General features: G+C 39.1%; 1 protein-coding gene across 2 annotated transcripts; it reads left to right on the top strand.

Annotated features, from left to right (window-relative positions):
• Positions 1-4,879: 4,879 nt before the first annotated feature.
• grap2b (GRB2 related adaptor protein 2b) lies at positions 4,880-25,475 on the top strand. 2 transcript variants are annotated; one of them, XM_017482082.3, is made up of 11 exons: positions 4,880-5,039; positions 7,630-7,728; positions 8,250-8,341; positions 10,000-10,119; positions 17,738-17,897; positions 20,126-20,200; positions 21,303-21,344; positions 21,547-21,621; positions 24,523-24,570; positions 24,657-24,734; positions 25,000-25,475. In XM_017482082.3, exons 2-11 carry the CDS (start codon positions 7,651-7,653, stop codon positions 25,174-25,176), a joined length of 945 nt encoding a protein of 314 aa, XP_017337571.1. In that variant the 5' UTR covers positions 4,880-5,039; positions 7,630-7,650; the 3' UTR covers positions 25,177-25,475. The 2 variants fall into 2 exon arrangements, with proteins under 2 accessions (XP_017337571.1, XP_017337572.1); XM_017482083.3 differs by lacking the exon at positions 24,523-24,570.
• Positions 25,476-26,715: the final 1,240 nt, after the last annotated feature.

The following is a 26,715-nucleotide window of genomic DNA, read 5'->3' as shown; positions in this document are numbered from 1 at the left end:
GTTAGCTTTGTTGAAATACTATTTGTTATCTTCCAAAGTAAGATGAATAATTTAAATCATCTTTCACCTCTATTCATGTTTACATTATGCAGAAATTTGGTCCCAAATTTCCCAACCACAGCAGAAAAATCACCTGACTAAATCACTGGGACAATGTGTTTTGGGGATTTTTTGGAGTGGATTCATTGAACGGAATGGAAAATTCTAGACATTCAATTTATAAAAAATTCCTCATTAAATTCTTAAAAGAATTCTTATATAGTGTGAATGATCAATAACACTTTTTGCTACTTCAGTAAACATGTATGAGGTGGATTTATCAAACATTAAGGCACAGCTAATCAGTTTGCAAGTTTATATGGTTATCATCTGAACTGTCAATGGTTCAACATTGAGGATCAAATGAGGTTCAGTTTCTCCAAAACATTGTCCAATTTCTCTAGCAGGTCTATGAATAATAGATTAAACAAAAATAAATGGATAAATGATCCTCATGCTGAGAAATGCACTTAAATTGGTGCACAGTAGGCCCTTTAACCTACAGTTCATTTCTGCCCCCTGTTGGAAGAAAGAAGTACTAACTGGTTTGTAATGACGAGTGTTTGAAGACCACCTTGTCTCTGGCAACATTAATCATTCTGAACACTGTTTAGAGAGATGATGACAAATAAATCACAGATGACAAATAATCACTCATAACCATGCACATAATGAAAATTTGATGATCACATACTAAGAACAGACAGGTGATTCCATAATTGGGATTCCATTTAACTTTATTTTTCATCATTTATCATCAGTGAATTAAAGAAAACATGCATTTTAAAATCCAAATAAAGTGTTAACATATCTCCGGATACAATATTCACATTTTTACAAATTTTTATTTGCTGATAATGGCTGCATTTGCCTCTTAAATGTATAACAACATTGTATTTTTCAGCACAGAGTTTTCGTAAATACACAAAATGTGGTTAACTAGAATCTATGCTAATGTTACGAGGACATTTTAATCATTTTATTTTTAATTAATTAGTTATTTTCCATCTAGGACACACGGTGGCTTAGTGGTTAGCATGTTCGCCTCACACCGCCAGGGCTGGGGGTTTGATTCCCGCTGCTGCCCTGTGGATGTGCATGTTCTCCCCGTGCTTTCTCCGGGTACTCCAGTTTCCTCCCCCAGTCCAAAGATATGCATGGTAGGCTGATTGGCATGTCCAAATTGTCTGTAGTGTATGAATGGGTGTGTGAATGTGTAGGTGACTGTGCCCTGCGATGGATTGGCACCATGTCCAGGGTGTACCCTGCATTGTCTTCAATGCTCCCTGGGATAGGCTCCAGGTTCCCCATGACCTGGAAGGATAAGCAATATATAAGATGGATGGATGGATATATTGAATTTTTTTAGTATTAAATATTTATTTACTTCTACTTACCTATGGTCAAGGATTCATCTTCTATTTATGCCCTTGTTCCAGAACTTTGGGACTTGCAGAAAGACAATTTTCAGCCTCTCCTGAGTAGCATTTAGAAATTCTTTACTATGATTTTTATTTTTAAACTGAAATTTAAAACTCATGCAGCGGGATTCCTCTCTATAGCTTGTTTATAGCTTTACACCTGACCAATGATAAATCAGCCTTCATTTGCATTTCCATGACCACGGGATTGATTGACATGAACAGTAAGGTCTGACAGGGCTCATGCATCATAAAACCGTTCTGACAGGCCAGTATGTTCACTTTGCCTCAGGTTTTCACTGTAAAATGCCATCATTGTCTTAATATTCTCATCAAAAAAAAACATTTGTTACATAAAGTGAAGTACTGTTTTATTGAAATGTCATGTCAGGTTTCCACACACACACACACACACACACACACACACACACACACACACACACACACACACACACACACACACACACACACATTCTCAGAGAGAGAGAGTGAGAGTTACTTGAACTTTAGTTAGTTCATTTATCTCTCTCTCTCTCTCTCGCTCTCTCTCTCTCACTCACTCTCTCTCTCTCTCACACTTCCACTTTCTGTCTGTCACTCTTTCCCAGTGTGCTATGGTCAGCACCCTCTGCAGTGAAACTGGGCTGTGACAAAAGTGAACTAAAGGGAAATACCCATCAACTCTACTTTCTTTTTCCATTTAGCCATCTTCCTTTCCTCTCTCCCTCTCCATCCATCTATCCATCTTTTCTACATCACTTCCTCATACATGGAATATCCATGTATGTGTATTAATTCTGGTTCCAAGTGAACTCTATTAGGGTTTGATTGCAGTGAGAAATGTATTAGACTCTGTATCGACTCGACTCCAGGAAGTGAATCTTGCATGTCGTGCATTTTGTGCATTTTTTTTAACTGAGCCACAAAGTGCGGTTTGAGCCAGCAGAGCTGCAGAAATGTGACAAAAACCAGAGAATAAATGCAAAATGTTTTATAGCAACTAAAAAAAGCATAGTAGTTATTAAATTATTTATTTAGTGCCAGCTAAATGTTCTAGATGCTTGGGTGATTTTTTGTGTGTGATTTCATACATACTTTATAATCACACACCATATTCCTGACCAATGAATGAAAGAATCTTTCCAAATAGCTTTTCAGACCTACATGCCCCTGAGGCAGAGTTTGTTGTTATTGTTGTTGTTTTTCTTAGTTCATTTAGTAAGGTTCAGTGTGAAACCTAACCAAAGTAATTAGCAAACAACTATCAATTTTGCTTTGATTCAGGCTCAGCAAATGGACGAATGTGTGTGAAATAGGTGACTTGGCAATTCCTATAAAGGGGTCTGTTCGTCATATTAATATATTTTCACAGATTTTTGGTTCAGTTGAAGCTCACCCAAAAGAAATGTGTTGTCTAGCATGGATTTCATGAACATATGGAAAACACACACACACACACACACACACACACACACACACACACACACACACACACACACATTTTCATCTTACTATTCATCTGAGGACATCCTACTAACATAATTCTTAATTCTATATTAAGGCAACACTTAACCAACACCTAACCATAATCTCATGACCTCAGTAACCAACAGGAAACCTTTTTGGCTGCAGGTTTTAAATAAATAAATAAATAAATAAATAAATTTAAGAGAAAACAAAGTTTCCTTGGGACCAGCCAAAACGTCAGAACTGTCAAATAGGACAGAACTGTCAAATATTAGGACATTAGGTCCCCAACAAATAAAAAAACATGTCCACACACTCGCACACACACACGCACGCACGCACATACACGCACACACACACACACACACACACACACACACACACAGTCTCTCTGTTTTTCTTTTGCAACACTCACACATACTGGTACACACTTCTTAACTTGACCTATCATTGTGATTGCCACTTTTGAACTTCCACACACACTTGAACAGGAAGTGCACATTGTAACAGTTGGAAGCCCTTTCAAGACATAAAGTGTCACAGAAGCAAAATCATCTCTGACATGAAAATATTTGCTATATTTTTTCTGCCTTAACTATCGCTAATTTCTCTATTTAAAAAATCCCTGTAATTTACATACATGTACAAATTATGCTCATTATCGTGTCTATTGTGTTGTCGTTATATTTAGGTTTATTTTAAGATTATTCTTCTGGTGCTCAACTAATAAATCAGCTGACCTTTTTGTTTTTCAATACATAGCCACAGACTTGCCTCAAACCACTTCCTGTTCGTAAGTATTGCCATGCAGAATGCATGGGTGATTTAATGTCTGTGTTAGTATATGTGAAGTTGCACATGTCACAATGTAGTTCTGCTTAGTTAATTGGCAGATCATTTCACTCCTTATGTCAGCATATATTTTTTGACCAGAGATGAACCGAAAAAATAAGTATGACAAATGACTTTGCAAATATGAAACGTAAACTCTTCATCATCATTACTGCATACACATACACTAGACATCAAGCAAGGAATGGTGGTTTAGGCCTATCTCATTAAGTCCATGCAAAATACAAGAATTAAATGTAATTCTAAATGGATCAAAAGTATGACAGGTTTGTTCATTAAAAAAGGTTAGTATTGGGTCAGTTGGGATGTGCTGTCCTTGGTAACTGTAAATCTGCTTCCGCTAATTATTCCTCTTATATCAAAGCAATTTTCCATCACTAATAATTTTCCATTTATTAAAGAACTTTTTATCCATTTATAATCACGTTAAATGTTGTGGAATGTCCACAAAACAAGTCTTTTCCTGTTATCACTTATGTTATAGAAGCATCCTTTCTTTTTATTTCTCCATTTACCAGTTACCTGCAAGCTGAAGAAAGCTTAGCAAGCTCTGAAACTGGAGACTCCTGAAAGAAAACTTATATATCATCATATCAACAATTACACAAAAAGTTCAGATGGAGTATTTAACACACAAGATCCTGATGTAAGTTGGTATGGTAGATAATGATCATGGATTAAAATTAATTTAATTTGCCATGCAAATTTTGACCAATCAGAATTGAGCATATAATAGTGCTGTGGTATAATTAGCCAATAATTCATATGTATATATGTATGTGTGTGTGTGTGTGTGTGTGTGTGTATGTGTGTGTGTGTGTGTGTGCGTGTGTGTGTGTGTGTGCGTGTGCGTGTGTGTGTGTGTGTGTGTGTGTGTGTGTGTATATATATTGAGTATTGCTATAGAATTTAATTTCTTCATGGCCAACAATAGGATATACATTAAATGAAACACGTTGGTTAAAGGTTCATTATTAGATTAGACTGTTACTTTCACACATTCACCTTGTGAGAATAACGGTCAGCATTGAAACTGAGGTCACCAACACATGTTGTCAAGGGGAGGAGGAGATTATTTTCCTCTCATTCTTCCTCTTTCTGCAGACTACGAACCAGCCAAGCACTCGATGGAAGCCTGAGTAGCTGCTCTGTGTAGATCTGAGATTCTGAAGACTTCTAGAATTAAGTCTGAGGCTGCCTACAAATAGACAGTTTATTGGAGGCTGAAGCCTGCTTGGGTGAGATCTGGGTGGTTAAAAAGTAAGTAGCAATGCAAAGAGATAGGAAATAGAGGAAAACAACCCTGTAACCTCTTTATGCTTTATGTATTCGAGCATGGTTAATGATTTACTGTATGAAAGCAGGACAACCAAATGTTTGTTGTATAATGTGAATTGCTTTTCAGGAGGCTTTTAGGACACATAGGAAATGTTCTTAGTTTGAGTAAGAATGCAGAGGTCAATGATTTCTTATCAAGAACACAAAAGAAGACTGTTTGTTTTGCTAGAAAAATACTATCATGTGTAGACATATAGTAATGCTTTCATGATGATGAATGAACACTTGCATTAATAATTAGTGCATCAGGAAATAACAACTCGTAATAAAATTATCTTTATTAAAACTGAGTCATATTTCTTTATGTGCTAATGATTAGTGCTTGCATTAAACCATCATTATGAAAGCATTAGTACATGTATTAATATACTACATGCTTATTTCTGGACCATATAATAGTGTTACCGCAAAAGCACAAACACATAACATGAAACACATATTGCATGTTTGGATGCTCGAAAAAATCTACATTGTTCTTTTGCTTGAGTCATCTAAAGCACAGGGTTTGAAATACAGCCCATATCTCAAGCAATGTGCCTTCAAAATGACACTGTGGTTTTACATAGCCAAGGAGAGCACACTTTAATTTAGACTGATGCGCATGTCCGTGTTCAGCGCTGCCAAAATAAAATGGGCATTTATGACAGCTATTCATTTAGAGCTGATGATTAAATGTAGTTTCCTCTGGTGTGTGATCACTGCCATACTACTACACTGCCCACAAGTAATTTATGCAAAGGCTTGACATTCATTATAGACTGAATCATCTGTCCTTTCAGTTGTGTGTGTGGGTGTGTAGTTGTGTGCTATGTGAAGAGGAGGCCAAAAGTTAATGCTTAAATGGTGTAGTCATCTCAAGTTCCTCTCTAGTGACCAAGTCCAGACACATTCAACCTGGAAGGAGAACTCTCAATAAACAAGGGGAACTTGAATTTTGATAAAGACATAACTATAAATGGACAAAAGGCACTATTGTAGTATAAAATGAATCAATCACTCTTCTAGGAAATTAATCAATGCTAGGGTTGTGTGATGTGTTACCATGCCAAAGTTAATTATGTTCCTATAACAGCACATCCTGAATTGTTTGATTCCTAACAATGTTTTATTTATCCACGTACAGTTGCATTAAATGTTGTGGAATGTCTATGAAACAAGTTCCTGTTATCACTTACATTATAGCAGCTATAACCAGTCAGTTTTCTCCTTTACCCTCTCTCTCTCTCTCTCTCTCTCTCTCTCTCTCTCTCTCTCTCTCTCTCTCTCTCTCTCTCGATGTTAATAAGACAAGAAACACTCTACTTGTGATATTGCTTTGTGAGAAACCACAAAGCATAAAACTCCAGAAATCTCCTTAAAAAGACAGAAAACTTCACCATATCAACAATTACTCACTTTTATTTTTTTAATCTATTTATATGGAGCAACTGCCGCAGAAGTTCTTGTGTAAAGAACAAAAATAGAAAATTAAATCAGCAACTTCTGACTATTCAGATAGAAAAAATAAAAGCGATGTGGAAAGTAGCTCTAAACTCCATCTGGTTTAATAACAACAATTGTTCTAATCATTTTTCACTTATCTCAAATGTTTCTAAAACATTTTTGGTGTCCAAGGTTTGCTTATTTAGCAGGTAGCTATAATGATAATGTTGCTAATAATAATAATTTAAATAAAAAGACATCTAGGCTCACGTGGAAATGCTGATGTGGTTTAAGACAGTATGACGGTGTAACTGGATGTTACATGAATGGGCATGGACAACCAGAATGTGTCCGTGCTATTTTAATAGGATTATTATTTTAAAAAAATAAGATTATGTATAAAATGTTTGAATGCCGGTCAGTGTCACAGCCATCCATGGCCAGGAGTCCATGAGAGCAAAATTGGCTGTTCTCTCTATATAGGAAGGATGGCATACACTCTGTCTCTTATCAATCATGGGTTACACAAGCCAATCATGAGTGTCTGTGAGCTCATGTACGCAGAAAGGGGTGGATAGCGTTCTCCTCCATGTATGTTATGTCTGTTATGTGGTTAGCTGGCTTCAGGTGTATCGGAGGAAGAACGTGATAGCCTTCATTCTCCCTAGTTGGTAGTTGTTAGGTTGTAGGTTGTTATGTGATAGGTGTTAGAGTTAGCTAGGGAATTGGGGAAAAAAAGGGGGGGGGGGGTCGATTGTTAACTTTTTAAAATTGTTTGTTGACTACAATAGCCTTAAAATCAGATATCAACTGGTCAATGTAAAGCAAGAAGGGAAATTCTTATTTTATGCCAAGGGACTTGTCATCAGTCATCAGTAATGTTTTTGTTACGTAACTATCTCCTATGAATTGCATGGATATTTGCAGACTGGAAAGCCTACTTCTAATGCTGTACTTTCAGAAAATATTAACAAAAGCAAGTTGAAAAGGGCAAAACAATGCCATCTCTAATGAGCTCTCTCTCTTGTTCTCTCTCTCTCTTTCCCTATGTGTGTATGATTCTCACTCTTTTCCTTTCTCTCTTTCTCAGAATCCATGAGCTGGCTCCATCATGGAGGCAATCGGCAAGTTCGACTTCACCGCCACGGCCGATGATGAAATGAGCTTCAAGAAAGGAGACGTAATTAAGGCAAGGCTAAATGTCCTTATGAGCCAAACATTTACCCAATCTTTAAAAAATTTGCGCTGCTTACCCAGGACAGTCCATAGATGTGTATAAAGATAAAACCTAAAAAATAAAAAAATAAAAAATAAAAAATAAAAAAAAATTATAGGTGGAGAGTCATGTGCTGTGTGTACCAGGGTGTTTTGTATCAGTGATACTTTTTGCTATCCTGAGCAAAACCTGAACTATGTACTTTCCAAAGATGAGCAACTCATCTCTGAATTTTGGACTAATTGGGGTCAGAAGTGCAGTAAAAGTAGCCATAATACCCTCACTGAAACTAATCTGAAATGTCTTTTATATATATATATATATATATATATATATATATATATATATATATATATATATATATATATATATATATATATATATATAAGTGTGTAAGTGTGTGTGTGTGTGTGTGTGTGTGTGTGTGTGTGTGTGTGTGTGTGTGTGTGTAAGCTAAATTTTGTAATTAGCATGTATGGTGCATTTCTCTGCAGGTTTTGGGAACTAAGGATAACTGGTTCAGAGCTGAAAGACATGGTCTGCAGGGCTTCGTTCCAAGAAATTACATTACCCTCGACATCCCCAGGTTATTATGATGGCTTTATGAGGGAGGAATGAGAGGGGGTTTGAGGGAGAGAGATTTGGATTTGCTGTAACAAAAGTGATTTACTCATGGCTGTTATAGAGTAGAGGATAGAAAACATGAGTGCATGGACATATGTAAAATAAAAACAGTTCCACATACAGATAGAAGTTTTACACAAATAATTTAAAACAAAACAACATTGAAAGTCCAGTTTACAGATATATAAACTTAAGTATGCTACAAGACTTTTAGGGTTGTAGAGTCAAATATCCAAATACAAAAACCTATATTTTGGCAATAATTTACTCAATATGTTTACAAGCACATAAAAAAATAGATAATCAGATTATGGGAAAACTACAGATCAAAGATATATTTTCTAAAGAGATAATGTATGCACATCTACAGCTGTTTTGCAATACACATTCCTTAAAAATTGTCAACAGATGAACGATATCGACTATGTCTACATACACATCAATATAAATTGGAATTTGGCAATATTCAAATTAGTATTGAGTCATGTAAATGCTGCAATCCGATTACCATATTCAGATTGAGACAATCTTCTGATTCCCCAAATTCTGATTCCTACTCCTGGAATATGCCTGTTTTAATCCGAAATTTGTTGCATGTAAACATCTTATTCAGAAAATCCACTGAAAGGAGATACACACGCATGCTTAGTCCGCAAGGAACTGTGGGTGCTAACAGATGCTTAGCTGTAGGCAAGGTATTTAGGAATGGCATCTCAGGCATACTTACAAAAACCATGTATACAGGAATATTCTGATGCCTGTATATAAACATCATATAAACATCATATAAACATCATATTCGGAATATGGCTGCAATCCGAATATAGCCTGAACAGAATATAGACCTTAAAAGAAATTTGATGTGCATGTAAACATAGTGATTGTGGCCTTCTTTTAAAGAGTTCTTGATTGGCTGGGATACAAGGTTCAGGTATTAATTAATACTCAGACACAACAGAGCATGTGGCTGTCGCTGTTGGCCTGATGCATACTGCGACATGGAGTCTGTTGCAGATATGCTATAAAATGTAACCTTTTTTTTTTTTTTTTTTTAAGATTTTTTTAAAATGGTTTAAAATTGTGGAGTCCAGAACAGACTATGTTGAAATGATATTCAAATCAACTTCCAACCAACCTCCTTAAATTCAGGGTACTGATTTAAATTCCTCACCATACTCCTTGCTGAATAATAAGCATTAGGATATGATTGTATGGAATATACTGTAATAATGGCTTTAATCCATTTTACATCAGCACTTCTGAAATGATTGCAATGATTGTAATAGTCCATATTTCTAAGGAGATAAGTGCTTGTGGTACTTTTTTATTGTTGTTATTTAGGAATCTACACGAATATCATGTTGGCAAATTACTAGTATCACTGTCTTGAGATAGCTTAATAGTCATACATTTTCTGAATGAGAATGAATTTTCTTATGAATATGCAAAATTTCATTTGTACTGCTTTGCCCTTCATTTATGTCATTAATGAATTATTAATGAAGCTGCTAGATATAAGATAAAATATGACCCAAATTGACAGCAGTCACAGCACAGAAATTATGTATCTACAGTGTATTTATTGATCCTGGTATTCTAAGGTCAGGTCTTTCCCTGTAGCTGGTATCAGGAGGACATGAGTCGTCGAGCATCTGAGAGCGCTCTCATGCCCCAACCAATAGGATCGTTTATCATCCGTGGCAGCCAGAGCTCTCCGGGAAATTTCTCCATCTCTGTCAGGTAGTATAGTCTAACACTGAACACTGCACAAATAAAAAAAAAATCTCTTTTACTTGTATAGAGGAATAGCATAAAGAAAATATTCATTATTTAGAAACTTGAATTGCATATAGTTAAGTCAGTGAAGTAAAAAAAAAGTGAAGTAATGAAAAAAGGTATAATAAATCAATAAACTAATATATAGCACATTTAAAGGCAACTTTTTATCAACAAAATACTGTACAGAGGTAGTTTAGTCTAAAGATGCTACAATTTCAAAAACTTATAAATAAAATACAGTCCGTTTGGCATAAAATTCAACATACAAATAACCATGCTAATAATAAAATTAGAAATGATAACATAATGCATAAATTAGAAGAGATTAAGAAGAGCTTCCTTTTACTCATTGAGCCCGCCCCTATTCCTGCCCATGTACATAAAGCTCTGCCCCTAGAACCAAGTTATATTATGCTGCATTTGAGGCGAAGTTGCAACTTGTAATTCCCCACCTACAACTGGTAAAAACCACAGAAAACGTCGGGGTTACGCATGTAACCCTGTTCCCTGAGAAGGGAATGAGATGTTGCATTTAGCATAACAGTATGGGGAGCGCCTTGCACACGTGACTGGTATCTGAAGCTTGTGTAAAATCATGCCTCTACTTATAGGCCTGCCATGATCAGGTGACGTGGCAATTAAGCGCATCACATGATATATATATGGCACCTGTGAACCATGCCACCAGCCTCTATTATCTGAAGCGAAGACGCAATTCACAGGCCTGCCCTGGTATGACAGTGCTATGCAATGTCTTGTTCCCTTCTCGGGGAACAGGGTTACATGCATAACCCCGACGTTCCTTTTCAAAGGGAACTTTGATGTTGCATTTAGCATAAAAGTATTGGAATGGGAATACCCACTCCGTCATACCGAGGGTACAGCCTGGTCAAAAATACCCAAGCCCAAGGGTCACTGCAAGACACTCGAGCCCGGGGTGGAATGAATATCCAGGCTGTAATAACGAATGAATGTGTGTGGCATAGACCACCCTGTAGCCGCACACACATTCTGCAAGGATACCCATTTGGAGAAAGCCTTAGAGGAGGCGACCGCCCTAGTGGAATGAGCTCTTATGCCCAGAGGTGTGGCGAGACCGCGTGCCTCGTAAGCCATAGAGATTGCTTCCACTATCCAATTCGAGATGTGCTGCTTTGACACAGCATGGCCAGAGCGGTGGACGTAAGTACAGAGAGCCCTTACTGGACACAGCAGGTGCATCCTCTCTTGTTCCGGTGTGAGGAATGGAGGAGGGCAGAAAGCCTGCAACACCACAGGGTGGGCAGCCGATGTAGGCACTTTAGGAATATAATCCGGCCTAGGATACAGGAAGGACTTGGCTAATTCAGGGGCAAAGTTAAGGCAGGAAGGGGCAACAGAGAGAGCTTGTAGATCTCCCACTCGCTTGAGAGATGTCAGGGCCAGTAGGAGAGCTACCTTTAGAATCAGAAACTTCTCAGAGGCTGACTCTAAGGGTTCAAATGGGGCCCCTGACAGACCTTCCACGACCACAGAAAGGTCCCAGGAAGGTATGCGTGGCCTGCAGATGGGTCTCAGCCGTCTGACACCACGCATGAACCTCGAAGTTAGAGGATGTTGCCCCACAGATGCTCCATCAACCGGGGCGTGGCTGGCCACGTAACCCTGATTGTAGAAGGAGCCCACCTTGCTGAGAAAACTTCTTGTAAGAACTCCAGGACTGTAGCTATTGTGCAGTTCACTGTGTCTAGCTGACATTCCTCACACCACAAGACAAAAAGCCACCACTTGAGCGCATACAATTTCCTTGTGGACAGTGCTCTAGCGTTTAACATGGTCTGTACAACCTCAGTTGTGAGACCAGAATCTATGAGCTGGTGCCCCTCAGGGGCCGGACCCACAGTTTCCATAGTTCTGGCCGAGGGTGATAAATCAGCCCTCCGGTTTGAGACAGTAGATCCACTATAAGGGCTCAAATGCGGCACCTGACAAACCTTCCAGGACCACAGAAGTTCCCAGGAAGGTATGCGTGGCCTGCAGATGGGTCTCAGCCGCCTGAGACCATGCATAAACCTCGAAGTTAGAGATTGTTGCCCCACAGAGGCCCCATCAACAGGGGCGTGGCTGGCCAAAATGGCGGCCACGTAAACCCTGATTGTAGAAGGAGCCCACCCCGCTGAGAAATGTTCTTGTAAGAACTCCAGGACTGTAGCTATTGTGTAGTTCACTGGGTCTACAGTGGATCCCTGCGGATGGGAAACTCCCAAGGAGTGCCATCTCGCAGGGATATTATCTCTCAGAACCATGTTCGAGCTGGCCAATAAGGTTCTACTAGCAGCAGACAGACTGTCTTGCCGAACTCTCGCTAGAACTTGTGGGAGCAGAGCGATGGGGGGAACAGCGTACAGATGTGACCTCGGACACATGTGCGCCTTGGCGTCCAGCTCTAATTGTGCAGGAGGAGTAAGGGCAAACCACAGTGGGCCATGTGTTGTCTCCTCGGAGGCGAACACATGCCATCCTGCTTGGCCAAACCTTGCCGTATGGACTCCACCACTTGTGGATGGAGCCACCAGAGACCGTGAGCTGGAGAGCTGTCTAGGACTGCGCTCCGGCCCGTGAGGGAGGTGTCTCTCATTACCGTCTTGCGCTAAGGAGACACTCCTAGAGTGTGACCCAAGGCTAGAAACCGGGGACACTCAAATTCTCAGAGCACGTAGGCATCGCCGCGTGACACTGATTATTCTCAGAGGTTTTATCCTTGGACGAAACCCCCAACTTCTCAGCTACCACTGAACGGTCTCCTGTGCAATAGGCCCATATATGCCAATAGTCTCCCAAGATCCAGCTTTATCTTGCTCAGCGTTGATTGGATTGACCCTACGCATGTTGGTGATAGACAAGCCTGCATCATAGTAGAATCCTTATAACCCCTAGAAAAGTTGTCCACTGCACTGGGAAAAGCATACTTTTCTGAGATTCAACCTGAGCCCCAAGCTCTTCATGTGGGCAAGAACAACATCTCGATGTTGAACCGCCAGTTCCCTGGATCATGCTAGAATTAACCAGTCATCCAGGTAGTTTGGTACACAGATGCCCTGGAGTCACAATGGAGCCAGAGTGACATCCATGCACTTTGTGAAGGTGCGAGGGGATATTTCTATGTGGAAATATGCACCTTTTAGATCTATCGCCACAAACCAGTCCTCGAACTGAATCTGTGGCACGATAAGTTGAGCATCTGCATCTTGATCCTGTATGTCCAAAGAGTACGGTTCAGATGACGCAGATCTAAAATTGGCCGCATACTTCCATCTTTTTTGTGGACCAGGAAATAATGGCTGTAAAAAGCTCCCTCCCTTAGGGAATGGGGTACATTTTCTATGGCCCCATTGTCCAAAAGGGAACTTACTTTTACTGCGCTAACGTCAGGCTCTGGTCTGTGCTGACTACTGTGGTGAGCACACCTCTGAACCGGGGGGGTCAAGCTATAAACTGGACCTGGTAACCCTTTTCTACAGTAGACAGAACCTAGGGAGATACATTTGGCAGTAGTTTCCACGCTGCCCGATGGTCTTTTAGTGACGTTAATTATTCCACATTCTATTAGAAGGAAAGCATCAAATTTTCATTGCCCTGTGACAGCTCGCTGACCAGAGAACACTAAAAACATGGGACCGCCTTGGCTAGGGGAGGCCCTACAGTAGCACTGAGGGCTACCCGCCCTACCCTTCTTTGCCTGCTTGGCCTTTATGACCATTCTCAGATCAGGCCTAGTAGCAGACCGCGACTGTGGCCGCCCGGTTCCCCTGGCTGTCTGCGGGGGTTGGTGGGCTGCCATACTTGCCTTCTGGGTCTCCCTTGCACTAGTGCTGCCCCGGGCTCCACTCGTGGATGCCCGGGTGAGCTCGAGACAACAGGGAAGGAACTGGCTTTTTTGAATGCCGCCATATGTCGAGCTTACTCAGCAGGTCTGCTTGGTAGGCCTGCAACACTGTCATTGTCTGCAGTGACCCACAAGCAAGACTACTACTGGATAGGCTTGCCCACCAATGCCACGGCGTCCTTATGCGGTGGTTTGGATGCAAAGCTGGCCCCCCTAATTACCTGCCGTCTATGGAAAGAGGTAGCTCGCAAGCGCCTCCTCCACCTTCAGCATAGCTAAATAGCCATACAGTTAAACCCCACAATGGCTGAATAATCCAACATTGTGGGGTTATAAATATGGCTTATGCATGGTTTTCCCCCAGAAGCCTGATATTTTGTCATGTACTTCTGGAAGACAGGGGAGTTTCTGCAGTGTGAGGGATTTACTTTCACTGGGGAGAAAAAGGCTCATCCAGCCTTAGTAATCACTTCAAGCAGCCCTTTATATGCTGCTATATGCTGCTCAGTATTTAGCACATCCTTCTGGCTCCACGGAGTCAGAGAGAAATTATTACTATTTTTTTTTTTTTTTTTTTTTTTTTTGTCTGTGTGTGTGTGTGTGTGTGTGTGTGTGTGTGTGTGTGTGTGTGTGTGTGTGTGTGCGTGTGTGTGTTTTCTTCCCCTTTTGGCTTTCCATAGTGGAAGGAGGAGTCGTGACGCGAGCTCCAAAATCCAGCGGAGAGCCGAACCCGAAAGACAGAGCAAGAGATAGAGCAGCGCTCGTCTCCGGCTCCTCTTCCGGATCCATAAGAGATCTGGATCCAGATCCGCGAAGCTCTGAAACCCAACTCGCTTCGGCTTCCGGGAATAGCGTGAGTCGCGAGCCGTGCTGCTTAATGTAGGCATTACCATGCGCAGCCTCTCGAGGCTGCCATCGCATGCTACACTCCTAAAAACTTCACCCAGAAAGTGTGCACTACCCCCGTGATGAAACGGGAGCAAGCCGTAACACACTTCCTGAATTCTTTCTCGCTCATTACTTCCCTCTCTTTTCTTTTGTTTTTCTCTGAAAAAGGGATAGAAAAGTTAAGAGATTTTGAGAAAATACCGAGTAGAAATGAAGCGTTTTTTTTTGTTGTTGTTTTTTTCTTTCTTTTTTTTTTTTTTTTTTTGTCACACAGACAAAGACATGCAGACTCGCTGAGGATAATAAGGCTGGCGGCGTGGTTCACAGGTGCCATATCATGTGACGTGCTCAATTGCCATGTCACCCGATCATGGCAGGCCTATAAGTAGAGGCATGATTTTACACAAGCGTCAGATACCAGTCACGCGCAAGGCGCGCTCCATACTGTTATGCTAACTGAAACGTCAAAGTTCCTTTTGAAAGGGAACCCTCTGAATGTGAAATTTCAACTTGTCAACTTGGGCTTGTCTTCTCAACTACTAGATGACATCAAATCAACATGGCCGTTCACACTGTGAATAGTCTGAAGCACCACTTCTCTAGTTTAAATGAGTTTATAGCAGTATTTGGCTTTAGATAAATTAGCATAAAGATATAATACTTAGTTAAATCTATAACATTAACTATTGAAGTTTTGAGAAGATAATCACTAACATTAGAATTATCATTTATGTTAGCTGGCTAGATTGTTGCTAAACTACTTGCTAGTGTCCGCTGTTCTTTCTGTACTGCAATATCAGTCCTAAATGTTGCATAAATGTTTGACGTTCACTATTGTAAAACATAACCAGTACCCACTCAGGCCTGTAACTGTAAAAGTGGTTACAGTAGATTTTTATGACCTTATGCACTCTTGACAGAGCAAACAAAAGGCACTCTTTCGTGAAGGAATCCATGTTTGTTTGTTTTTTCACTTCAAATGTGCTGAGGTAGGAAATGACATTATTATAACTTGCAAATGACCACTTACAAGGCACCATGAGTGCAGCATTACTATAAACACACAGTTCACCTTTTTATGGGGATAGTCAGGACTACCATCACTGTAATGAAAATAAACCATTTCTACTTCATTTGTTGTGTTTTACATACCTTTCTAGGAGCAACGTCAATAATTCTACGTCCAGTTTCAGTAATAAATTACTCTGTTGTGGAAAAGTGTTTATTCTGGCTTCATTGTGTTTCTTGCCATTAATTTTTTTGAAGCACAGGGTGATTGTTTTTACTTATCCAACACAAACAACAGTTTATGGCTTCAATCATTGTGTTATTATGTTCTACATATTGTTCCAGGTTATTTATACTAGAAAGAAAATTTAAAACTTGACTATTGCTCCTTTAACATTCTTCACACCCAGACAGAGGTTTAAAATATATACTAATTTTGTGATCGGCTTTAAGTTTTTTTGCATTATGATTAAGATATCTAATGTAGTTAATTTTTTTCCTTTCACATTACCCCCTGTAGCATCGAGGTACACTCTCAGGTATTGTCAATCCTATTTAAATCCACTTCCATTAAATCCACTGCAGCATTCCTTTGAAGTGAATCAACCATAAATTCACATATAAATCCTTCAAATACGAGCTAGCAGAGATAGATAAGCATATCCTGGGAAAGTACAATTGTTAAAAAAGAAAAAAGAAAAATTGCTTCATCCTCCTTGCTATTTTAGCAGCTGAGCCAGATAGACCAGCTTCCTCTTTGTTTTTGTGCATGTCGACAAACTTTCACTATTGAGTCCACACCAGACTGAGTCACAACAAAATTAAAGGCATCAGTAATCTTTTCCTTTTTACAGGCTTAAGTAGATTATTTAGGTTCAGGTCAACTAAATAACTTGAATCGTTTCTCCAATATACGCAGCCTTGGCTCTACTCACTGATTTGTTATTATTGCTGCGTATTATAGCAAATGTTTCTTTCTCAGTAAATTTTTATTCATACTTTATTCTTCTGCTCATATTGTTCAGGTCTGTGCTGTGGTCATGTCAACATTTAATTATTAATATAGTACTTCAGCACAGGAAAACTCCACCCTGAAGCACATTTTAAATGTGCTACTGTGATGTTTTTACCGATTCCGGTGCTAATTTGTCAGTTGGTGGTGTATTTCCTGTAATCCTGTAAAAAGATAATGGTTGTTCTCTGCTGCGCTAGCATTACTGGAGGACATTGTTAATACTTGCACAGTTACAATGGCATTTAATATATGAACAAATTTCAACAAAACTTAAACATACAGTACATCAGGGATAACAATCACATTTTCAATTCTTGCTCACCATTTTCCAGTGATGTTCATCGTCATATTAATATTAAACATAGAAGTATGTTTAACTGTGCAAATGTTGGACTCAAAGTTCCAGAACGCAATGCAACTATATGACTCTGAGTTAAAACAGAGGCTCGGCTTGGCTACGTAGCGATCTCGAGATACCAAGTGCGACACATGAAACTTAATGCTTTGGATGCTGAGCAGAGTGTACAGATTAGGAGGTAAGAGAGCTGGACAGACTAAATAAAGTAAAGTGCTGCTGTATCACTCTCTTTATGTAAAGATAAAGGAAGGCTAAATCCCTCTTCACGACTATGCACTGGACAGCATTGTGGGTAGGAAATTGTTGAGCAAAGTGAAAGTAGCCCAACATGTCATGGAGTTGTCATTTAAATGTTCGTCCTGCTTATACAGCATTTATATTGTCTGCTTTACCTGTCAGAATTTTTTTGTTTGTTTGTTTTAAAGTTTTCTTCGTAATCTTGTAGGCATGAGGCAGACGTGCAGCATTTTAAGGTGCTCCAGGACACCAGAGGGCAGTATTATCTATGGACTGAGAAATTCAGCTCTCTAAATGAACTGGTGGACTACTACACAGTCAATTCTATTTCCAAACAGAGCTCCATACGCCTCCTCTCTGAGCAGCTGGTGAGTGGACGTAGAAACTCTGGTTGGGATTTTATTCCCTGCACATGCACAGTAAACAATACTGAGGATATTACAGACAATGTGAAAAGCTAAATAATGTGACAATTATTCAAGTTTTTAATAATGTAAAGAGATAAATCAACGTACTTGATCAGATAGACAACACTATACTTTGAAAATCAAATTTAATGATAATGAGACTTTATTGGTCACGTATACACTACAGCACCGTGAAATTCTTTTCTTCACACACCCCAGCATGTTAGGAAGCTGGAGTCAGAGCGCAGCATCAGCCATGATACAGAGCCCCTGGAGCAGAGAGGGTTAAGGGCCTTGCTCAAAGGCCCAGCAGTGGCAGCTTAGCAGTGCTGAGCTTCCGATCAGTAACCCAGAGCCTTAACCACCAAGCCACCACTGCCCCCCAAGCCACCACTGCTACTATACTAGAAAGAATAGAGAGAATTTTATTTTTGCTGGACATGTCACCATCAATAGTAGACACCTGTATCAGCAACAACATGAATAAATAAGGAATAAGCTGCAATAGAGTGGATGGTTATAGGAAAATAATTAACAACAAGCTGTGTGATGTGGATCAGTGCAGAGTAGAGTCACTGTTACCATCCTACAGAGATGTTCACAAGTAATAAAATGCAAGTCCAACTCAAGTCTCGAGTCTTTACCTTCGAGTCCAAGTCAAGTTTTGAGTCTTTACCCTAGAGTCCAAATCAAGTCTCAAGTCCTAAGTCAGCAGAATCTACATGAGGAGTATCTGTGACCTTTAGCTGTATAGCAATGATAAAGAACAATATTGTTCACAGTAAAGGAAAAAGAAACACAATAGATCAACAGTTGTGTGAAAGTTGCAACAATATATTTTAAAATATTTTTAAAACACTTTGTTTCCGAAAATATTTGTTTAAAATGCCACATTGTCACGGTTTCCCCTTTAAGCAGTGCGCTGGAGAGCATGTGGGCACGCGTGCACGAGCAAGGTGCGCGAGCGCCCGCTCTTCGTATGTTGACAACCATGACATTGTTTACAATGGACACGTGCTTTTGTTATGTTTCTGTTATGTCTCTTCTCTGTTCTGTCATTGGCTATTGTTTAAGCGTGTGTCTAGATTGGTGTCAGCCGTCAGCATCTACACACTGATGATGTTTGTATATATACCGCGTGCCTCCCAGCACACGGCGCAGAGTATTAGATTAAAATAGGTTAGATTAGATACGATACGATAGACAGTCATAGTCATAGTCCATGTTAGAGTTATTTAGGTTAAACTTTAGATTTAGTCCACGTTGGTTTTTCCGCTCCCAGTTCTATGTTTCTTGTTTTGTTTCTCGACCCTGTTTTCCGTGACCACGACCTTGATTCCTGCTTTCCCCCGTTTATGCCTGTTTGCCGATCGCCTGACCTTTGCATGTTTCTGGATTACGTTTTTGGATAATGATTCAGATTTACCTGCCTGTGTCTCTCTTTAATAAAACTGTCAACTGCATTTGCACAGGTTCACTGATTGCACAGAGGGAACAGGTTCACTGAAACTTGACAGTTGATGACAAGGGACCCATTTTAGTGAGTCCATGTCCACTGTAGCCTCAGATTTCTGTTCTTGGCTGACAGGAGAGGAATAGAAGTGGAATCCTATGTGGTCTTCTGCTGTTGTGGCCCATCCACCTCAAGGTTGAATGTTTTTTTTATATGTTCTGAGGTGCATTTTTGCTCACCACAGTTTTAAAGAGCTATTATTTGAGTTACTGTAACATTCCTGTTGGCTTGAACCAATCTGGGCATTTTCCTCTGACCTCTCTCATCAACAAGGCATTTCCACCCATAGAACTGTCATTTACTTGATGTTTTTTGGTTTTGTTTTTCATACCATTCTGAGTACACTCCAGAAACTGTTGCATGTGAAAATCCCAGGAGATCAGCAGTTATAGAAATACTCAAACCAGCCTGTCTAGCACCAACAACCACACCACAGTCCAAATCACTGAGATCACAATTTTTCCTCATACTGATGGTTGATATGAACATTACATGAAGCTGCTGACCCGTATCTACATGATTTTATTTCAAAGCCTTTGCTCTTAAATTGTTCTAATCTAAAGGGGTTAATGTAGATGAAGAAGCCTTGAGTGAAGTTATTCTTGACTTGACTGGCAGTGTAAAATAAGAATGTGTTTCAATGTGTGTGTGTGTGTGTGTGTGTGGTCACTTACAGGAGAGAAGACAAAAGGTAGAAGACATGCAGAGCAGACCTCTCCCTCGTCCTGCAGAGCCTCTTCCAACTCCACATGTAACAACACACCCTTACACACACACGCACACACATAAAAACACCTATTTCCATAACCATGTTTTGTTAAAGTAACCCTACAACCAATTCCATTATATAGTTACCATTTGCCTCTATTTATATATATATATATATATATATATATATATATATATATATATATATATATATATTAAACTTTCCGAGTATCTAAACAGTAAACTCTAAAGACTTTTGTGCATGGAAATCACAGGAGATCAGCAGTTATAGAAATACTCAAACCAGCCAGTCTGCACCAACAATCATGCCATAGACCAAATCACTGAGATCACATTTTTTCAACCTATTCTGATGGTTGATATGAACATTACCCAAAGTTGCTGGCCTGTATCAGCATGATATTTTTTTGCATTGCATTGCATTGCAGCCACACAATTGGCTGATTCGATAATTGCATGAATGAGTAGGTGATTATTTTCTGAAGTGTTTTATTCCTCTTATACCACAGCATAAAAAATACTTACAGCTTTCCCTCTGGCAGTAACAAAGCACTGACATTAGAGACTCCTTCCATTTCCTCACAGAAATGTAACCATATCAACTATTATACAAGTTTTCAGTTTGTTTATATTGAGTGTCCTCCATAAAAGTTGCTACTATAGATACAATAATGTATTATAGGAAATTCAAGTATGAAGATTTGAGCAGGGATTTAGGGACAGAATCCTAAGACTGTTAGAATTAAATTTGTTGTTATAGCCATATTTACCTCAGCTTAAAATGATAGGCAAGGTATTTTAGACTAGACCTGGAATGGTTTTATATGACCAAATAACACAGTACATCATGTTTAGAGAATCTGTAGCAAAACATTTAAACATATCTGTTTTAAATGTGTATTCTTTACCACTTGAGTATGTGTGTGTGTGTGTGTGTGCGTGTGTGCGTGTGTGTGTGTGTTGTCATAGAGCTATTTCACATTTCCCTATACTGTTATAGCAACAAGAATAGTGTGAATCTCAGAACAGTCCTCAATAAGGGTGTGGCTGAACCATTAGAGTGTGATGCTTATCATGCCTCAATAGTCTCTATTTATATTTACACAAAAACTCTCATATTTCAGAATCACTTAAACTCTGCTTCAGATCCCTGGCCGGTTCATCAGGTACTGTACTGTTGCTTTAATTTGTTCTAATCCAAAAGGTTTAGTTTAGATGAAGAAGTCTTCAGTGAAGTTATTCTTGACTTGACTGGAAGTGTAAAAGATGAATGTGTTTAAGTGTGTGTGTGTGTGTGTGTGTGTGTGTGTGTGTGTGTGTGTGTGTGTGTGTGTGTGTGTGTGTGTGTGGGTGTGTGGTCACTTAAAGGAGAGAAGAAATAAAATAGAAAAGGTGCAGAGCAGACCTCTCCCTTGTCCTGCACAGCCTCTTCCAACTCCACAGGTAACAGCACACACACCCTCACACACATACACACAGACACACACACCACTCCACTCATTTCCATAAGTATCTCTTATTAAAGTAACCCTGCAATCAATTCCATTATATAGTTACCATTTGCGTCTAATTTGCGCATTATTAATTATTAATTACATTTACAATTTATTTTGCAAGCTCTTAGTCTATCATGTCTGGAATTCTGATAAACATATAATAAGCAAATTATTAAATGATGACGCTGAAGCCAGAGAACCTATGTGTTACACTATCCAACTAGTTCACTTAGCTAATGTAACTTAGCTAATGGGTTTGTTGTAATACATACCGTATTTCACAGGTTTGGGTAGTGTTAAATATATTTTTGGGATATGACAGCTCAAATTGCAGACCTGCACGTTAACCTTTACGCATATTGCGTAAGAACTCGGAGTAAACTAGCACTCAAAAATAAGCAAAAAGAGCAGTTTTCTTTTTTTCCTCACTTAAAATAACACACAAGCCAATAGACATGTGAATCTGGAATGACTGTTAGTTTTATGGGTGTTTTGAAGTTTCCAATATTAACTGACACTCCTGGAAGCCCCGCCCACTTCCCACCATCTTGCATTAGTAATCTCTTGTCTCACTTTAAAGATGTGTCCCTACTTTCTGTTGGGATAAATGAAGAATGTTTTGAGATTCATCCATCCATCCATTTTCTGTACCGCTTATGCTACATAGGGTCGCAGGGAGCCTGGATCCTATCCCAGGGAACTCAGGGCATGAGGTGGGGGATGGGATGCCAACCCATCACAACACATAGTCATACAATGCCTCGTCAAATCTAACATTGTACAAATTATGTTAATGTTCATGATAAGATGGCAGTGGTAGCTCATTGGTTAAGATGTTAGACTACTGATTGGAAGGTCATGAGTTCGAACCCCAGCACTGCCAAGCGACCATCCTTGGGCCCTTGAGCAAGGTCCTTAACACTCAATTGTTCAGATGTATAAATGAGATAAATGTAAGTCACTCTGGATAAGGGCGTCTACCAAATGCTCATACGAGATGTCATATCATGATTATTAAATATTAATTATTTTGTTTATTTTATGTAATAGAATAGGTTAACATGCTTTATGTTCAAAAACGCATTATGTGTCACATAATGTACATTATTGCAGTGCCTCTATTCCCAGGCTCCCTGAAACACTCCAATTTCTCCAAAGCCCCTCTTTCCGAAAAGCCCAGAGTGCTCTGATTGGCCAGCGGACCCATTGCATTGTGATTGGCCAAAAACTTCAAGTGTGCGTTGAAAATTTAACGCCCCTTGGGTTAGCTTCAGCCTCCAAGGATTCTAAAGCAATTTTAAGCTCCTAAGCAACACGTCGTTGGTTTTACCGTAGTAGTTTGACGCGAATTATCAAACAGAACTAACTTTGCAAACACGACTTGAGCAGAACATTTCACAGTGGTAAGTTTTTATTTTGTAACTCTCTTACATTTGAGATACAATGTCAATTCCAACGCCTACTGTAAGGCCTAACTATGCTATGTACACAGTTTCTGTGTGTACATAGGTACTCGTGCAATATATCTTTGGAAAGCTAAGATTCCTGTGATTTGATCAACATAAACCATTTCAAGACACAATCACAACAGCAGCTACAATCAATGTCTCTGTCAGACCAACAACATATAAACAAACACTGAGGCAACTTTGCAAACTTTAGCTAGCACGTTAGCAGAGGTCTTCAACTGAGCCCTGGGCCACAACACAAAACTCCGCATTTGAACAGTCAATAGCAAGTACTTCATTAAATTATCAAACATACTTGCAGGTTCTGATTCAGAAGCACAAGATTGTCTGAGAAAAGTGCGAATCGCCCCCACTTTTCAGGAGTAGTCTTTGTGTGTAGCCTGCCTTGTACTCGCCCAGGTTAAAGAAGCTGTACTCTGTAAAATGCTCTGTGCACAAGCAAGTGTTTGGATTGTACTGCTCAGGAACAGCGTTATAAATAAACATTAACCACTGATTCCTAATTTTGTCAGTTTTCGGAAGGCTAAACAAACAGGTTTTGCTTTTGCACCGAAACACGCAGTGTCTCCACGACATGGCGCCTGAATTCACTGAAGCCTCGCCTTATTTCTTCGTGGCTGACTCTGGGCGGGATTATGCTGATCTTCAGGTCTGGAGCAATGTTCTCTGTTAGATAAAATAAATCCCTTTGGGGGAGACTATGAGCTTTGTGACTTTGCAGATCTTATACATGCACAAACAGATACATTACACTCCCAAACAAAAGGAAAACCTTAAAAATCATGATATGACTCCTTTAATGATCATTAGAAAGTGGTGAAATGGTGACGTTGTGTCCTATCTTGATGCTCCCTTACCTCAAATTGTTGTATACTATCTCCTTTTTTTTCTTTGTTAATGGTCTTTTTTATTTTGTTTTGTTTTGTTTTTCCTAGTTGTTGTGCCCTCTTCTTGGTCCATCTAACATGTGAACACAATAAAAATAATAATAATACTAACACTACTACTTCTACTACTACTAAGAGGAAGAAGTATTAGAAGAAGAATTAAAGAGTGATTAAATTTTTTCTTCTGCATCTAAACCTTTTTATTGTTTACATCTGAACTAAAACATTCTCCCTCCAAGCACCTGGTGGTTACAGTGAAACCCCAGATGATATGGGAATGATTCCAATTTGCATATCATACATATTCGTAGATCCGGTCATGCCTTATAAGGGTGAAAGTGTAGAGATTAGTGATTTACCTATGCCATTTTTAGCAGTTGGATTATATCATTATCATTCTTTATTTACATATTATTTTATTTACTTATTTATTTTTATATATTGTATCCATGTTTACACAAAAACACTTGTATTTCTCCTGATGTCATCCAGAGACACTTGGACACTGCAGATTCTAAGTTGGCTGCTCTTAAATGTTCTGTAAGTTTTAGTGTAGATAAATGTAGTTTGAGTGAATTTATCAGGAAGTTCAAAAGATGATTGTGTGTGTGTGGTCACTATTGAAGGAGAGAAGGCATCAGAGTGGACCATCAGGGCCACCGGGCCCACCTCCTCGTCCTGCAGAAATGCTTCCACCTCCACAGGTGACAACAAACACACTTGCACACACACGCACACACAAACGGGGTAGTTATTTTAAACCACAGGAGGATATGGGGGTGATTTGCATATAATGCAATAACAAAAATAATCAAATTTTAAAAAAATATACAATTCTACATTCTTATAATAGATAAAGGATGCAACCAAATATGAATATTGTCACATGTTTGAAATTTACATAATTACAATTGCAATTTTAATGATATATAAATAATTTAGATAATGTATTATATAATGTTTGTGCAGGCATCACTGATGAAGGTTAAGGCTCTGTATGACTTCATAGCCGAGGAGCAGGATGAGCTGAACTTCAGTGCCGGCGATATTATAGAAGTTGTGGACCAACCAGAATCCTTCTGGTGGGTTGGACAGCTACGAGGGAGGACCGGACTCTTTCCCACCAACTACATCACTCCTTTATGAGTGCATACAGTCAGAATCAATTGTGTGGCTATTTGTGTTTATTTAATTTATCCCTGGTGTCTTTCTTGAGTGTTACTTTTACACAGAATTCAGAGATTTTGTGTTAGTTGTCCTGCCTTCCAAATAAACAGTTTCATAATTTTAGACCTTCTTATAACTGCAATGTTTCAGAGAATAACACAGATGACACATACACACTCGATGACTGTACTGCAACTGTCATTTATTCCTGTTGTCATGCCCCACCTTTGTTGATTAACTTTTGAGCGATGTACTCCAATAAAACACAAAGAATAGTATTGATTAATCTTTATTTAATTAATGTTTCAAACTGGAAAACTTAAAACTAACTATGAAGTTCAATATAAAATCCAATAATGTAAACACCTTAATCACACTATTAACCTTGTGTGGGAGTTTTTACCGCATTTTGGCAGTATATATGTAACCATTTGACGGCAAACAAGAGTGCATGGCTGCATCCAAACCCGCATACTTACCTAATTTATAGTAGGCGAAATACACGTATTTCGGCTACTATATAGTAGGTAAGTATGCGCTTTCGGATGCAGCCCATGACTTCAAGCAGTCATCTATTTGCATGTATAGCATGACAAATAATTAACCGCACTTGAAGCTTTCATGAAATTAAAATTGAAACACCCAATGTATACAATACCATAATGAAGACGAACTATATTTTGAAATGTGAAATTCTGGAGGGAACGTCGGACGGCGTGGCATGGGGACGTAATGACGTGTGCCATTAATCGATTTATGTCCTATAACATGTAAAACAGGAACATGAAAGGAATATTCTATAAGCAACTCATGTAAACACCTTAATCACAGTATTGTCTTATTCAGAATAAGGTCAGTAATTAGATTACTGCTGTCCATGTAAACATAGTCATTGTTTCTGTAGTGACAACTCGTACATAGAGACTTGTATGGCCAACGCGCAACATACTGTAATCTGAGACTAATAATGAATGGATAAAAAACCTGTGTTGTTTAACAAAGTAAAACGTATAATCGATGTGGTGGCTATTTTGTTAGAAGACATTTATTTAGCACATATGGAAGCCATCTCAAGTATGAACGCTTGGAAACACAGTGCTTTGTAATGTTTCTTTGTAAATCTTTGTAAATCTTTAAAACGGAGGAGTTTATGCGTTCTGGATTCCTGTAAAATGACCAACAGTGTTTATGAGACTGAGAGAGAGACAGAGAGAGCAACAGAGAAAGATCTTGGTGAGGAAACAACTATTTGTCACGGCTGTAACATACTGTAAGTGTTAACAGGAACTAACTTCTCTCTCGTGCCTTCCACAACATCAAATCTGTCTATAAACCGTTAAAATGCACAGTGTCATGTGCATTAATAACATTGTACATTGTAATTGTTAGCAAATCGTTGTGATAAAAGCAGAATAACACACTGCAGGCCGTGCAGTTTTATGAAAATAATCCAAACAGGTGGTGTGGCCACTAAGCAGAGTGCCATTACCAACCCGAAATAAATTATTTTCATCGATA

This window comes from Ictalurus punctatus, chromosome 12, assembly GCF_001660625.3.
Source record: "Ictalurus punctatus breed USDA103 chromosome 12, Coco_2.0, whole genome shotgun sequence".
NCBI classification, from domain to species: Eukaryota; Metazoa; Chordata; class Actinopteri; order Siluriformes; family Ictaluridae; genus Ictalurus; species Ictalurus punctatus.
The sequence above is the reverse complement of the archived record's forward strand: the minus strand, read 5'-3'. Positions and strand labels throughout refer to the sequence as shown.

Excerpts from the sequence above, each read along its gene's own strand:
- grap2b (XM_017482082.3), top strand. The coding sequence starts at position 7,651 with ATGGAGGCAATCGGCAAGTTCGACTTCACCGCCACGGCCGATGATGAA. Across the intron at positions 7,729-8,249 it reads AGAAAGGAGACGTAATTAAG|GTTTTGGGAACTAAGGATAA; the intron begins GCAAGGCTAAAT and ends ATTTCTCTGCAG. Across the intron at positions 24,571-24,656 it reads TGGCTGCTCTTAAATGTTCT|GAGAGAAGGCATCAGAGTGG; the intron begins GTAAGTTTTAGT and ends TCACTATTGAAG.